The following is a 15,000-nucleotide window of genomic DNA, read 5'->3' on the forward strand; positions in this document are numbered from 1 at the left end:
CGATTAGAGGATCATCAGGGGGTCCTTTTGTCCCTCTGTGGGGGGTCACTCCCACTAGGTTTATATCTGGGACTCTCCACCATTTGACCTTAGAACTGAAGAAGCTTCTCGGATGAGAGGTGAAACGTCTTCAAGCAACTTAAAGAAGTCCAGACGCTTTTCTTTGCAAGCTCCTTTGACTACGATGACCTGGATGACTGAGAACCTTCACAGAAATAAGAGTAATATTAAAACTAACTAGCTGCCGCCATTGTTGGAAACTGAGCTGGGGTGCGCTATGAATTCTGGGACACAGCTTCTTCTTCTTCGGGGTTTAACGGCAGCTGGCATCCTTGTACATGCAGTGCTGCCATCTTCTGTTTCAGTCCGTTATTACACTCTTAAATCCTGCTACTTATTCCTGCGTCTTTTGGGATCTTACAAAGCTTCAAAGTCGTCGACGATTTTGATAGTCGACGTAATCGTGACTAGTCGACTAATCGTGGCAGCCCTAAAAGTGATTCACCCTTTCATGCATGAATTATGACAAACTCAATCAGGATTTTTATTCATCGTTAGGAATGAAAAAATGATTTTTGAACTTCATTTTTTAAACATGTACTTTTCAAAGAGGTTCAGTGGACAACATTTTAACTTAAGAATTTGACAAACGAATAAACAATACACACCGTGTATATTGTTTATGTGCAAGTACACCATCAACACTGACACAAATACACGGAAACGGCCTTTGAATAGCTGTCCACTGTAGTGACCACTATGTGTGAAAGGGTTAAACTCGTGATTGCTTCGGCCTCCTCTGGATATAACCTGAGGTTACTGTCAGTGCTGACCTCGTTTGGGACAGGTTAATGCCGAGTTTAGCCTTATAGCTTATATGCTAACCGCCGACAGGTTGATTCTGTTCACCTGGACGTAGCGGTTTCAGTGGGAGGAACGTTTCGTCACTTTTCCAGGTGACTTTTTCCACATGAGTGACGCTACGTCCAGATGAGCGGGATGTGCTTACCTGGAAGATTAAGCATGCATCAAAACACTTTATATGCTAACGTTAGCGCAGCTGCTAACACTGATACCCGGAGTGCATTTAAACCGCCTAACCCGGGCTAACTCACGCTAACCCTGGTTATCCCGGATAATTCGTCTCAGCCTCACCTCCGGAAGCGGCACGAGCCGGTCCAGGACGTGCCTGACCACAGAACCGACCGGAAACACGCAGGTAGAACCTCTGCGGCCCAAAGCGCTCACCGACACCTCCATGTTGCACAACGCTCATGCGCAGCTCTTCCGCTTCTTACTGGCTGAGTTTTTCTTCTCTGACTTAAAACGCGCGTCATTGTTACTGTACAGATGTACAATGATATACAGCGCCACCTGCTGATCCGGAGTGCACTGAGCCCACGTCACGCCACCACAACAATTCGAATTAGTGAGCTAATAACGTGATTCATGGTCTCAGTTTCATGCATTAGGTAAAAGACACAAGCGAGAGGTCAAACAAGCAGAACGTTTATAGTTTGAACTGCTTTTACATCATGGGAATGTTTTATGGTTTTAAAATCTTGTCTGGTTTCATTTATAAAGCATGCAAAATTCAGTTTTGCACTATTGTATTTATTTATTCTCATTCTTTTCTATTTCTTATTCTACTTTTATTCAAGCACAACACTGTTGGACTGATTCTTAGTTTAACTTATTTCTGTATAGCTACATATTTGAATTTGTTCATTATTTTGTTCACAGTTTGCACCTTTGATCCAGGAGGAAGATATTTGACCTCACTGTATACTTAAGTGTAAAATGTTGGGTAGAAAATAAAAGTCTACTTAGTGCTTTTTGGAGGACCACGTGACGCTTTTGCCTCTACAGCCTTCACAGGAAGTGCGCGGAGACAGAACTTCCGGTTGTGCGGTAAACATGGCGGCGCTGTGCAGGGTCGTGTCGGGGCTCCGGTATCGGGTCCGGCTCTCCCCCCGGTTCCTCCGGAACTCCTTCAGCTCGGACTCGGGCCCCGCCGAGAGCCCGATCTCCGGGTTCTCCGCCGCCTTCGACCACCAGGAGGTGCTCCGGCGGGAGACACAGAGCAACGCGGCCGGGCCGAAGGCCTCCTCTTTGGATCCGGAGCTCAGCTTCGCTGCGCTGCTTCGTCGGTCCCCGCTGATCCAGATGGGCCCAGCCAAGGACGCGGTGGTGGTGGGCAGGGTGTTCCGGGTGGTCCGCGACGACCTCTACATCGACTTCGGTGGGAAGTTCCACTGCGTGTGTCAGCGGCCGGCCGGGGCCGACGGCCTGCAGCCGGGCTCCAGGGTCCGTCTGCGGCTGCAGGACATGGAGCTCACCGCCCGCTTCCTGGGAGCCAGCACCGACACCACGCTGCTGGAGGCCCAGGCAGTGCTGCTGGGCCCGCTGGACGGACGGGAGCACCAGATCCGGGACTGAGGCTGGAACGAGGTGGACTGTGGCCCACGGGTGGAGGACTCTGGTTGTTCGTGTGCGCACCGAGGCTCAGCAGGGCCCGAAACAAGGACTGAATTAAACAGATTTTCTTATCACGTGACGTTTGACTGTGCTGAATGACCCCTGACCCCGGTCACGTGACATTGCTGGAGCTGATGGCTGCTGTCACTGTTCGTTATCATCAACACTGAAACTAACCAATCACGGAACTGTGATGTCATAACATGCAGTGTGTTTGTAAAAGTCTGTCATGGAAAAATCATTGCAGCTGTTTTCTTTATGTCTGCAATAAATAAATGTGTGATCGACGTTCAGCTCACTCCTCTCGGTTTCACACAGCTGCAATACTGAGGTGAGATGGCAGGTTAAAGGTCAGCTGATAAAGCTTCAGGTCGGGGAAGAGCAGCATCAGCAGCTCCTCACACAGGAAACGAGGCGAAGCTCAGAGAAACAGACACAACGATGCTGATCAATTACTTTATTTTTCTCCCAGCATCCATTCAACAGCTGGAAGACCCGTGATTATAGAAACTACTACCTGCACAGGTGTGCTACAATACCTGTGTGTGTGATCATGCAGGATATGAATAAGGCTGCAGAGTACTCTGATTAATATCTTTCTGCTGCATGCTTTACTGTAGCAGTACTGCAGTAGTATAGTAGTAGTACTGCAGTGTAGTTCAGTGCAGTAGAGCTGTGATGGACTGGTTCTTCCTGGAGGAGGCGCTCTGACGCTCAGGTGACTCAGCCGCACATGCTCATACAGAGCCACTGAGGAGAGAAGACACATTGACAGTCTGTGAGATTAAAGTTTGATGTGACAGATTATTTACTTTTATTTTTGTGTAATAATCACATTTATATTCATATTCATGTCCTAAATCCTCGTGACTCGCAGGAAGGAGGCGGGGGTCATTTTTCAAAGGTTTGTGCTTTAATGTGAGCGAGTGAGAATTACGCTCTGGCACAGAGGCTCAGACAAATCGTGAACCGTAAATCATCGGCTTACAAGAGATCTGACTGAGTCAAAGCATCCTTTATGCACGGCTCCTCAAGCAATGAAAAGATCGGTCCACAGTAATCTGGTTTACGCAGCAGAATAAATTTGTTATTATAAAAACAATAAATAAAATGTAGACTGGAGGCAGGAGGTGCACTTAAACACCTTTCTGCGCCTCCTGGTTCCCAAACAGAGCCGGAGGCGACCCTAACGTTTCCTGTAAAATGATCCACAAACATAGACTGTACGCTGAAGATGGAAGATAGTCCACATATGGAATAACAGGTCCATAAATACGAAAACAGTATTTACACAGAAAAATGATGCAAAACATGATTCTCATCACAGGCCTGACGGACACTGATGCTTACAGGCAACATATCAAAGACCTGCTTCCGCTCATATGAAACTAACATGGGTCTGATACTCGAGCGCGTCTAAGCTCAGTGTTTGTGGAGCTCAGAGACGGTTTACCTCGATGAGGTTCATCTCCACGGTGCCCGTCCCGTCTGTGTCCAGGTGCTGGAAGGTTCCTGACAAACACACACGGAGCAGCTCAGGACAAATAAAATGTTAAAAGGTTTATTGTGCATGTTCTCGCGGTCACATGATCAACCTACGGAACATGGCCTCCAGTTTGACGAGGCAGCAGGTGAAGTTGTCAAAGTCGATGATCTCGTTGTCGGCGTATCGAGCCACCAGCATCTGATGCAGCTTGTTGTTCAGTTTGAAGCCTGCGGACGCGACAGATCTCAGGTCAGTTTAATGCAACAGAGCACGCTCAGTAACAATGCAATACTCAGTTACCGCCATTTTCCAGCGCCAGACGCATCTCATAGGAATTCATGCAGCCAGATTTATCCAGATCGAACTCTCTGAAGATTCCCTGAAAACATGAAACCAAACTCGTCATCGCAGGACTCGATCGGATCGATCGGATCGATCAGCAATCGGATTGAAGATTTTGTTACCCAAACATTTAAAACCCACAAAACCAGGACCTGATGGACCAGCACCGATAATCAATCGCTCAGACTTGGGGCCACTTCTTAAACTAATCAGACTGGAAGAAAAAGAGGAAAGCGATCGAAGGGACACGCGACTCGGTGCTCCGTCTCATGACAGATAAAGTTTTTATGTTTGAAATGAACTCGATATCTTTCACCTGTGAGCTTCAGGTGTTCACACTCACCAGCCACTTCCTGATCTTGTTCCAGAGGATCTGAAACTCCAGCAGCCCGAGGCGAGCGCTGCCATCTTTCTGAGATCGAGTCAAGGCCAACACGTCTTATTTCAGACATCAGTCATCAAACTTTACCTGTCCAACGTGCTGAGCGGCGAGGATACGTCCATGAGGCTGACCATGGCTCTGCAGGACTCCGTGCTGAAGCCGTCAGTCTGCAGGTCTCTGTCTGCAAACCAGACCAGATCACAACCACATCAGAGCCAACCTCTCTGACCAATCAGAAGCCTCCATCTGATTGAGGAAGACTCACGTTTGGACACGACTCTGTTGAGGATGGTCCTGAGCTCCCGCACTGAGATCTCCATGTCCTACAGGGAGGAAACAGGAAGTGAACGTCCTCGCTGTTTCTGCACGTTCAGTCCAAGAACGTTTTAATTCATGAACTCACGTCTCCAGACAGCTGAGCGAACATGGACCTGAAGGAGTCGTCGATGTCGCTCTCTGACACTTCCTCCTGCAGAGAAGAGCAGGAAGGTCAAAGGCCAAAGACACAAAGTCATAAAGCAGCCAGTTTGGTTTGTTTACCTCTTCATCAAAGTTCGCCACCACGCCGTCGTCCATCTCCCTGCAGAGTCACAGACTGTCACTGAGAGGTCTTTTATTTTGATAAGTAAAGGTGTCTAGATAGATCATGGTGAACTCACTGGCTCTCAGACTGCTTCTCTGTGAATACCCGCAGGACAAAGTCCGCCTCCTTCGAGGGTTCAAAGGTCGACGGGACAATCAGGTACTCGCCGGGCGGCAGGCGGAACCTGCCGCTCACCTCTCGCAGGTTGATGAAGGTCTCTGAGCGAGCGCAAGAGGACTGACGCAGGAAGAAGTCCTTCTTCATGTGAACGCTGGGACAGCCTCGGTGCTGGGGGACAGACCAACGCCGCCACCGTTAGCGAGTTAAAACAAAAACGGAAAAGTGAAACGGACCGGAGCGACTCACCTGTTGAGGAATCTGTGAACGAGAACAGAGGAAACGTCACCAACAGCAGAAATACAGCGTGATAACAACATCACCTTTCTGACCTCTGACCTCATAGATGGCAAAGCCAATGGTGTGCATGTCCTGGCCTTGGCGGCGGTAGCGGCGGCGGTCTTTTTGCATCAGCGCCACCAAGAAGCTGCAGGCGGCTTCTTCATCTTCGGGATCATCGTCCTCCTCTAGCAGGGAAATTTTATACTGAGGGTTGATCCAGAAGGTGTCTGCAGGAGAGCATCACGAGTATGTAGTTATAACCAAGGCGCACACAGGTGTCAGGTGTAGCGCGGGCTCTACGCTGGGTCCTCCGCTTCTCTCTTTAGACGCTTAGATCAGGACAGAAGTTCGGCTGAGCCCCTGAAGATCATCATGTAGCATCTGCTTATCAGTGATCAACACGCCGAGCAGCGCTGTTGGTTTGAGAAACTCTAAAATCCAGATTATAAAGATGCACAAAAACTTTCATGCTGATTGGGGACTCAGTAAAAATCTGATGGACTGACTTAAACTGTGTCGGGTCCAGGCCCGCTCACTAACACACCACCCTGAAGGTACGCCAACAGTCAGAGCCACCTGGGCTCACCTGCACTAACTAATTGTTAACCTTTCCTCGCCATCGGACCATGGTCCGGAGACTGGGACGAGAGGGGTAGATGTCCTCCTTTGGGGTCAACCCCCTTCACTTTTCGCAGAGTAGTGAGGCAGGCAGAAATTATCTGAGACACCAGGAATACTGAAGAGACGAGGCTTCAATGGTAAATGGCCTGTACTTGTATAGCGCTTTACGAGTCCCTAAGGACCCCAAAGCGCTTTACATATCCAGTCATCCACCCGTTCACACACACATCCACACACTGGTGATGGAGCTACATTGTAGCCACAGCCACCCTGGGGCGCACTGACAGAGGCGAGGCTGCCGGACACTGGCGCCACCGGGCCCTCTGACCACCACCAGTAGGCAACGGGTGAAGTGCCTTGCCCAAGGACACAACGACCGAGACTGTCCGACTGCTCGAACCGGCAACCTTCTGATTACAAGGCGAACTCCCAACTCGAGCCATGATCAATGAGGGTACTGCTCCTTTTAATACACACTGCAAAGGCTGCAGCCCGTTAGACCGTCTCTATCAACTCCAAAACCTTCTTCATTCTGCTCTGCCGTCAGGTGCTGCGCCTACACGCATGCTCACATGTTACATAGACTCTTCACACCCCCGTCACACACAAGCCAGACAATCCCTGCGACATACTCAGACCTCTTTTTCACCAACGTGGTGCCGAGCCTCGGAGAACCAGTCTGCATTTCCTCAGCTTTGAGAACCAACTATGATACAGGATTACAGGTTGTCTGGCTGGGTCTGCCAATCACTGGTAGCCCCTCCCACAGTCACTGACATCAGAGGTCCTGACTTGGTGGGCGTGCGTCGAACTGGTTCTAGTTTGAGCACGGCACCATGTTTGTATAAAAGAGGTGTATCTGCCCCTCCCTCCTCACTCGGGTGGTTCCTGCAGCCCCCGGCGGTGCTCCCTCTCCTCCAGCTGCCCTCGTACGTGGCGGTGTTCCAGAAGCTGGTGGAGTCCTGGCTCAGAGCGTCTGGAGTCAGATTGCAGATCTCCAGCCGGGAGAACTGACGCAGGAACTCCTGGAATGACATCCTGCACAGCGACAGTCGTTTGAACATCTTCGTCCTTTAAAGACACCACAGTCATCATCACAGAGCAAACATACCAGAACTCCCCGTCCTCCATCTTACACAGCATCTCGTCCTTCTCGGCCGAGTCGATGGCGTTCCACTCCGAGGAGCTGAAACACCAACAAACGTTAAACTCTCCGTGCTCTCCTCCTCCCACTTAGAGTCTGACAAGCTGCAGCACTCACTTATCGCTCCATGCTCCGGTCCACTCCACCTGACCCCAGGGGTTCCTGATCCGGATCAGCAGCTCGCGCTGGCGCCGGTACTCCACCTACAGGAGGACAAACACCTGAGATCAAATGAGGAAATCTAAAACTGAGCGGTTCACCTGAGAAACAATGGTCAATGCTAATTTTATTGTCCCCAATGGGAAACTGATTTGCAAAGTGCAGCAGGCAGCAGGCATGAAGGACACTCGATGTCTCTTGGTCTAAAACTGATTCAATAAAACTTTATAAAAAAGGGTCATCATTTTGGGCGCCGGTTTGGCTCGCTGGGATGAGTGGGCAACCGGCCCGGGTTCGAATCCGACCCGTGGTCCTTTGCCCTCTCTCTGCTTTCTGTCACTCTTCACTGTATCTATCAGATAGAGCCCAAAAATGAATGAAATGCCTGTTAGCCTGTGTACTACAACAGCCATTAGTGTGTAATATAGTAAAGAACCAGCTGACACACTGAGCTTTGTTAGTTAAAACATCTAAAATCCAACCAACAAGATTAAAATCCAGTTTAAACTGGAAGTCGATCAGCTGCGAGATGTGGCTGATTGTATAAAAACTGAAGAAAAGTCAGTAAAAAGGAGCCGAGCGTGAGCTTCGGCCCCATCCAGGAAACGTAATAGAGCGACCACATCAACGCCCTGCAACAAGCTGCAGAATCTACTTCCTACTTTTCACAGGATTTCATCCCTAGAGCTGTCAAAGCGACCGGCCTACAATCATTTCGTGATCTGGAGCCGTCTGCTGCTGAAGAGATCGACTCAAACACACTTTGGATTGATTTGAGCTTTTTTTGGAAATCCACCAACACATTTAGTCCTTGAACTCCAAAACGCCCAAACCATCCTAACTGCCCCCTGAGGATAAATAAAGTCATTCTGATTCTGACCATGAAGCCAGTCACGTGTTACTGAACCTTCTGACAAATGAAAGAAATAAATTAAATATTCATTTTGCATGACTTTAATTTGGATCCTTGTTATTACAGCCAACGTTTCACCGTTTGTTCCTTAGACAGTGACGTGGTGAAAAATCACACTCTGGTGTTATTCAAACGTAGGGAGGTGAGCTGACATGACTCTCAGGTAACAGTTTGTTACTTTTACCTCGCAGCTGAGCTCACCTGTCTGAGGCCTGTCACAGAGTAGGCGTGGCCTTTGACAAGCTTCTTAAAGGTGACCGCCTCCATGTCGAGGCTGTTGGTGATCTGAAGACAGAAGTTCGTTTGATCAGTGTGGACAAACGCTCCGTTTTCACATCATCACATATAATTACACCTGAAAAACCTGTGACATCACTTCCTGAAACAGAAACAAGCGCCTGCACTGATTTGCTGAAAGTCTGCGGGACATTTTGTGTGTTTGACTCCAAGGAGACGTAACTGACGTCGATGGAGCAGCCGAGCAGCGAGCCTCTTTCTAGCGCTTTACTGATGATGCGATGAAGATCTTTGGGTGCCTTCTTCAGCTCGTACATCTCTGACACGCCTCCCGTAAAGTCCTCGAAGCCCTCAGTGGTGCTGCCGCCGGACAGCGCCTCGTATGACCCGTTCAACCTGAGAAACAACAAGAGACACGCAGTAAACACAAAGTTCACCCGCAGATGCCGTGCTGGATCGCGTTGAAACCGGCGAGGCTGGAGATCGGCACCTGAAACCACAAACAAACACCTACAAACATGAACACCTGTTTGTAGGTGGGCGGGTCTTACTTGGCGTAGGCCTTCTCCAGCAGAGCGCTCCAGAACTCAGTGCCTTCAGCCGAGTGGACGAACAGCAGCTCGCCATCTTTGACTGGCAGCCGGTCGTCGATCACCACGTCCACCCACTGCCCAAACTGCCAGAACTGCAGAGCAAGAAGGAGAATCAGTCACCTGTGACAGGTGTGTCCTCATCCAGCATCAACCACCAGCCGCACTCAAACCATGTCCACAAAGCACGTTTTACAGGTGAATGAGCGTGGCCTCGGTGCAGAAAGTCTCACCTGGAAGTGGAAGATGCCGGCGTATTGGTGGCTGAAGCTCTGACCGTGAGGAACAACGCGATGCAGCAGCTGCTCGTTCAGCGTCAGCGAGCCAATCGCAGCCAGCAGCCAGCAGTCACCTGCAGGAGCACGCACAGGTGAGACAGGTGCACACCTGAGCCTCTTTTACAAGTTACTTCAGCCTGAATGAAGTGAAGCTGCAGCCTCTGCTTATTCTTTTTAATCTGATCTGATTGGACAAACCTGAATGGAGAGGCAGCGCCCTCTGCAGGCGGTCTGTGGTTACATCACCATATTCAGGTAAAGAGCTGCTGGGAGCGCTGAGCTCACATCAGATCAGCATGACTCTGGACGATGATGATGAGTTTGGGAAGTGTTTGTCGACATTCTTCTGACGGTCTCTCGGGACTCTAATGCTAAGCTAAATCCTAACAGTACATTAAGCTGCTAATGGTTCCGGCTAATGGACGGGCGTCCAGTGTTCACAGATCAATACAGGTCAGAGTGCTGCTTTCAAGTACATCCCGTAACATCAAACTCTACTTCAGGAAATATGTTCATCACATTCTTCGTGTTCACCTGGTTTACACCTGGAAACAGGTGAAGCTTAGACAATATTTTAAGCTCTTAATTAAAAGGTTAAGGGTTAAACCAAATAAACAACCCCTTCGCTCATCTTATTTTTTCAAGGCTTGGATGGAGACTGGGCCTGAGCGAGTCCACAACGAGCGAGAGAAAGACACCTCAGAGCCGACCACAGGTGGCACACCTGCCTGTGTTTCAGGAAGGTCTGACTGGATGATCGACCCCGACCTCAGAGATCAGTAAGAGTGATTCTTAGCTTCAGTCCATTGAATCGGAATCATCGTTGACATTCACGTTATGTTTGAATGCGGCGTGTTTCAGGATGTTTGTCTGGCTTAAATCAGAGCTTTTAGGTGTTCTGCTGGTGGACACACACACACACACACACACACACACACACACACACACACACACACACACACACACACACACACAGTAGAGGCAGGTGAGACCGAAGCTGAGCGCCTGGTTGTTGAGTGATGAAGACGGCCTGTTAACCGCTGCTGCCCCGGCATTAGTGGAGCAGGGTAACCATGGTAACTAAAAACATGGGGAATTCTGAAATAAATAAATTCGCGCGGAGCTGGAATTGCCAAAAGTTTTGACTTTAGACAAAAACATTAGAACTGAACCAAAATGGATCCACACAGGGACGAGTTACAGCTGGTAAGCAGTGGTCACATGACAGGAAGTAAACAAACTCAAAACTGAAGTAAAGACTGAGGATCGCCAGAGCCAGGCTCGTAGCCCTGCAAGTGTTTCTGGTATTTTGTCCACTTCCTGTTTATCTCTGTGAGTTGCTTTTAGGGATCAATAAGCAGCGCAGTGGAACGTTAATGCTGATTGTTTTTGTTATTGATCCATTATTACTGTTTAGTTGTCACTCAGTCTGAGTCCCCTGTTATTATAAAGTGCTTCTCTGCCTCCAGCAGGCGGAGCCAAAGCATCGAAAATAACCCTGAGCTCCTCCCACCAGCGGCCAGGGGTGGAGGGTTCATACCGATCATTCCTGTCCAGTTCAACACACACACACACACACACAGTGAGTCAGCTGGGTGGAGTCCTGTGTGTGAGAGACACACAGAGACCAGTCTGTTGACTCATACACACATGCTGGTGTTGCCTGTTTGTGAGGACCTGGTTTACTTCCTGTTTTCACAGATGCAGAGTTATGATGGCCTCAGCTGACCGAAGAGACAGAGGAGTGTAACACAACTCTTAACTGTATGTATGTATATGATCAGCTGGATCAATCAGCCTGGAGTTCATTGATCGAACCACCAGCACGTTTACATGAAAGAGGCGGAGCCTGAATCACATGACTGCCGAAGTGCTGCATGTGCTGAATAACGTTTGTTCAAAGCAGAAACACAGTTTCAGGATGACTGGCTTGTTAATGAACAACAAACCACACATGCACAGGTCAGTGTGGTTAACCAACCAGCATCGAGAACCACCTAAACAAGAGGCCCACAAGGTTCTGCGGTGCTAAACAGTTTCCTGGAGTTCAGGAGAAGGTACTGGAGGAACAGGAAGTGCAGGTTTCTGTGTGTGGTTCTAAGAATCACACACCTGATTTACTGGAAAGTTCCAACCGCCGACTCACACTGCATACCAGACCGGTTGAGCCTGTTCCAGTGCAAACTGGGAGCTCTGACAATGAAAATAAGGATGTTTGCATATAAGCGTCTCTGTGACGGCGTCAAAGCAAACAAAAAGTGCTAATCTGAGCTGGCGGGTCAGGACAGAGTCAGCAGCTGATTTTGGGTTTGATGCGGAGTTTTTATTCCAGCGCTGATACTAAAGTTCATTCAGCCACAGCTGCATATAACCGCTCGATAACTGCACCAATTATTGCACCAATAACTACCTGATAACTGCCTCCATGACTGTCGGAAAGCTTCTCTGACAACTTCTTAATAACCGCCAGATAAGTAGCAGTATGTTAAACCTGGACAGATAACCTGTGAGAGGTCACATGACTTACCCAGAGCGCCCTGACAGATGTCGGTCCTGGTGGCTCCGCCCACAATGAACTGAGGGTTTCGTGTCAGTTCCTGGAACAGCCAATCAGATGCAGGTATGAGAGTGTGTGTGTGTGTGTGTGTGTGTGTGTGTGTGTGTGTGTGTGTGTGTGTGTGTGTGGAGGCTCACCGTCGGCCTCTTCCACTCCACTCCTCTGGTTTTGGCCGTGAACGGGGCGAGCTCCTTGAAGCCGAGCGAGCCGGGTTCTGCGGGGAACATCGGGTCCTCAAACAGGGTCCTGTTCTGCAGGCAGTCCTGCCTCAGGGCCTCGAAATCCTGGTTCAGGTAGCGCACGGCCTGCTGGACCGAACCCAGACCCGCAGCTCGGGCCCGGTCCATCTGGATCCGCTCAGACACGCCTGTAAACATCCTGAGCCAGAACACATCAGAACTTTGAGCAGCCAATCAGAGCAGAGGAAAGCAGGTTTGTACCGGAGTCTGTCTGGCAGGCTCACGGCTGATAGGAAGTAAAACTGATGCTGAATTTTTCTACTGACCCTGTAAACAAACCCCAGGTGACCTTCATCATGTAAACACTTCTGTTTCCCTCTCCTACAGTTTGAAGATGGCCCCGCCCCTCCCTGAGCCTGGTTCTGCTGGAGGTTTCTTCCTGTTAAAAGGGAGTTTTTCCTTCCCACTGTCGCCAAAGTGCTTGCTCATATGACTGTTGGGTTTTTTTCTCTGTATTATTGTCTTTATCTTACAGTACAAAGTACTTAGAGGCGACTGATCACGTATAAATAAAACATATGAAACTGACTCGACTGAACTGAAGCTTCACAGCAGGAGCCCTCAGGCAGGACCATCAGCACACCTGCTCTTGTTTCAGACAAAAATCAACCAATCAATCAGTACGCTGTGATAGAACACCACAAAAATCATGTAAGGACGACACAGCTCACACAGGTGAGGACACACCTGTGTGAGCTGTGTGAGTTCAAAGAGTTGCGGACTCATCACAGCTGATCGATCAGAGGACCGGATGGTTTGTCTCAACTCAGCTGAGGAACACGTTTTCCCGTCATGCCTTTGGGCTGAGGACTTTCTGCATCAACCCCGTTAATTGTGATCGCGTCATAATATTTCTGCCGTTCGTGACAGGAGCCGTGACGTCATTAACGGTAAACAGCTGATTTTGTTCTTGTTTCTGTCTGAATCTACACGCAGCTTTGGGGCTTCTGATTGGTCCAGCGACGCAATGATGTAATCAGTTTTCTTGAATCAGCGCAAAAACGGAGAAATCAGCTGATCAAACCGGAAACGGAAAAAACATTGGGACCGACAGGGATCGGCTCAGCCCGGTTCGGTCCCAGCTCCAGGCTCACCTGCACCCGTGTGGAGCTCCTCTGTGTCCTGCTCCGGGATGTGGTCTGCACCGGGTCCTGGATGCTGCTGAAGATGCTGAGCTGCAGCACCGCGCCCCGCCCGGCGGGAGGGGCGGGGCTACATCGCCGTGTGCGTGTGTGCGCGCGCGCGTGTCACGTGATCAGTCATTCTAACAGGAAGTGGCTGTGTTTGCACTAGGCTGATGCTTCTCTGAATTATTGATCTGCAGTGATGATGTCACATACATGTGACCCTGCAGGAAGAACACAAGGATCTGAGAAGATCACCAATCACTAATCGATCACTGCTTTTAGCAGCCAATCAGGCTGCAGTATGTGCTGCTTCATGGAGGCCGTGCTGTGGAGCACTTGCTGGGCGCCTCGGGACGTCAGTCTGTTAAGCTTTGCTGTTTTTGTGACACCTGTGCACCAAAGCTTGTATCTGTTTTCATGTTTCAGACCGTCACTGTGACATCATCAGGGAGCTCAAATATTGGTCCAGACACTCCACCTGCTGCCTCTCGTAATGACGTAGACTTTGACCTATGATGAGCTCAGACACTTTCTGACTCGGATGTTTTTGTTGTGGAGCGGGTCACCTGCTCGATCTGTGAGTGTGAGGAGGAGCCGAGTCACCTGCGGCCAGATGTTGACCTCTCACAGCTGCTGATCTAATTATGAAATGAAACTGAGCTCCGGCCTGCGTCAGCCTCAGGAAACACCGCACAAAATGAAATGTTCACGGCAGGCGTCTGTTCAAGAGCAGCTTCACCATTTTCACTGTGAAGCACCGACACACGGGGGCGTGGCCAGTTACAGGTTGATCATTAGTAAAACACGAACACAGTTTCCAGGTTTGGAGAATTTATTGACTTTACATGTCAGTAAGTTAGTGTAGAAACTAAACCATGCATATAAAACAGGAGCGGTGACAGGAAGTGAGGCGGCCAGTAAACGGCGAAGAAGGCGTGGTGCAGTAACCACTGAGGCTGCGGCTCAGATCATGGCGAAGTTTAACCACTGCAAGAAGAAGAAGACATGGTCGTCGTCAGCCTCTGCGCTCACACTGACACATACACGTCACCGCATCATACGTCTCACCTGCTGGAAGTCGAGCTCAATGAAACCGCTGCCCTTAGTGTCGAGCTTCGTAAAGACCTCTGTGGAGGAAGACCATCACACGTTAAAGTTTAAAGGTCACAGCACAGAGGGAAAGTTAAAACTCAGAGAGATGCAGCGAGACGTCATGGGCCGGCAAGCTAACCGCTAGTCACTGAGACCTGTGATAGCCTCCAACGCCCTGCAGAACTCCTCCTACCTGAGGGAGGTCACAAAGCTCCAAACATCTCACGGAGCTTAGACACGCCCTCCAATCCGTGGTCCTCCAATAAGAACTCCTTATCTCACTGACTCCCCCACTGACTGACCTCCCACAGACTGACTCCCCCACTGACTGACTGACCTCTCTGAGCTCGTTAGCAGCGAAGCGCCAACTCAC

At 49.6% G+C, this 15,000-nt stretch overlaps 4 protein-coding genes across 9 annotated transcripts in view; 1 reads left to right on the top strand and 3 right to left on the bottom strand.

Moving 5' to 3' along the window:
- Window positions 1–1,889, bottom strand: part of LOC113023518 (SDE2 telomere maintenance homolog (S. pombe)) — a 7,197-nt gene extending 5,308 nt beyond the window's left edge. The window contains exon 1 of one of the 2 annotated variants that reach the window (XM_026169586.1): window positions 1,827–1,889. Coding sequence is in view for 1 of the 2 variants with exons in the window: in XM_026169585.1 (XP_026025370.1) it covers window positions 1,156–1,260 (105 nt within the window). In the remaining variant the exon portion in view is untranslated. Of the gene's footprint in view, window positions 1–1,155; window positions 1,544–1,826 lie in introns of those variants that run through there. The other variant, XM_026169585.1, reaches the window with a different exon arrangement.
- On the top strand, window positions 1,846–2,771 carry mrps28 (mitochondrial ribosomal protein S28). Its single transcript, XM_026169610.1, has one exon. It carries the CDS (start codon window positions 1,918–1,920, stop codon window positions 2,437–2,439), a length of 522 nt encoding a protein of 173 aa, XP_026025395.1. The 5' UTR covers window positions 1,846–1,917; the 3' UTR covers window positions 2,440–2,771.
- A 149-nt stretch (window positions 2,772–2,920) lies between these two features.
- On the bottom strand, window positions 2,921–13,628 carry LOC113023503 (calpain-1 catalytic subunit-like). 3 transcript variants are annotated; one of them, XM_026169565.1, is made up of 22 exons: window positions 13,503–13,628; window positions 12,307–12,547; window positions 12,140–12,209; window positions 9,568–9,686; window positions 9,296–9,429; window positions 8,972–9,140; window positions 8,709–8,792; window positions 7,553–7,638; window positions 7,403–7,477; window positions 7,169–7,329; window positions 5,728–5,897; window positions 5,638–5,649; window positions 5,348–5,559; window positions 5,229–5,268; window positions 5,092–5,157; window positions 4,954–5,011; window positions 4,805–4,869; window positions 4,650–4,718; window positions 4,265–4,343; window positions 4,078–4,191; window positions 3,932–3,990; window positions 2,921–3,228 (listed from the first exon to the last, which is right to left on the bottom strand). In XM_026169565.1, the coding sequence occupies exons 2-22, from the start codon at window positions 12,544–12,546 to the stop codon at window positions 3,202–3,204; spliced, it is 2,109 nt and encodes a 702-aa protein (XP_026025350.1). In that variant the 5' UTR covers window position 12,547; window positions 13,503–13,628; the 3' UTR covers window positions 2,921–3,201. The 3 variants fall into 3 exon arrangements, 2 of the variants coding, with proteins under 2 accessions (XP_026025350.1, XP_026025349.1); XM_026169564.1 differs by lacking the exon at window positions 13,503–13,628 and adding an exon at window positions 12,675–12,759; XR_003272585.1 differs by lacking the exons at window positions 2,921–3,228; window positions 3,932–3,990; window positions 4,078–4,191; window positions 13,503–13,628 and adding exons at window positions 4,459–4,520; window positions 12,675–12,762 and having other exon boundaries at window positions 4,279–4,343.
- Window positions 13,629–14,349: 721 nt separating this feature from the next.
- LOC113023505 (calpain-2 catalytic subunit-like) overlaps window positions 14,350–15,000 on the bottom strand; it is a 12,543-nt gene continuing 11,892 nt past the window's right edge. For all 3 annotated transcript variants that reach the window (XM_026169566.1, XM_026169568.1, XM_026169567.1), the window contains 2 exons: window positions 14,604–14,662; window positions 14,350–14,522 (listed from right to left, as the gene is read on the bottom strand). In XM_026169566.1, the coding sequence (XP_026025351.1) occupies window positions 14,499–14,522; window positions 14,604–14,662 (83 nt within the window). In that variant the 3' untranslated portion in view covers window positions 14,350–14,498. The remainder of the gene's footprint in view (window positions 14,523–14,603; window positions 14,663–15,000) is intronic.

The sequence above is a fragment of the Astatotilapia calliptera genome, chromosome 6 (assembly GCF_900246225.1).
Source record: "Astatotilapia calliptera chromosome 6, fAstCal1.2, whole genome shotgun sequence".
Taxonomy (NCBI): domain Eukaryota; kingdom Metazoa; phylum Chordata; class Actinopteri; order Cichliformes; family Cichlidae; genus Astatotilapia; species Astatotilapia calliptera.

Coding starts and splice junctions, on each gene's coding strand:
- LOC113023503 (XM_026169564.1), bottom strand. CDS start 12,706: ATGATGAAGGTCACCTGGGGTTTGTTTACAGG. Junction 7,478..7,552: donor ACCGGAGCATGGAGCGATAA/GTGAGTGCTGCA, acceptor TTGGTGTTTCAG/CTCCTCGGAGTGGAACGCCA. Junction 7,330..7,402: donor ATGGAGGACGGGGAGTTCTG/GTATGTTTGCTC, acceptor GTCGCTGTGCAG/GATGTCATTCCAGGAGTTCC.
- mrps28 (XM_026169610.1), top strand. CDS start 1,918: ATGGCGGCGCTGTGCAGGGTCGTGTCGGGGCTCCGGTATCGGGTCCGG.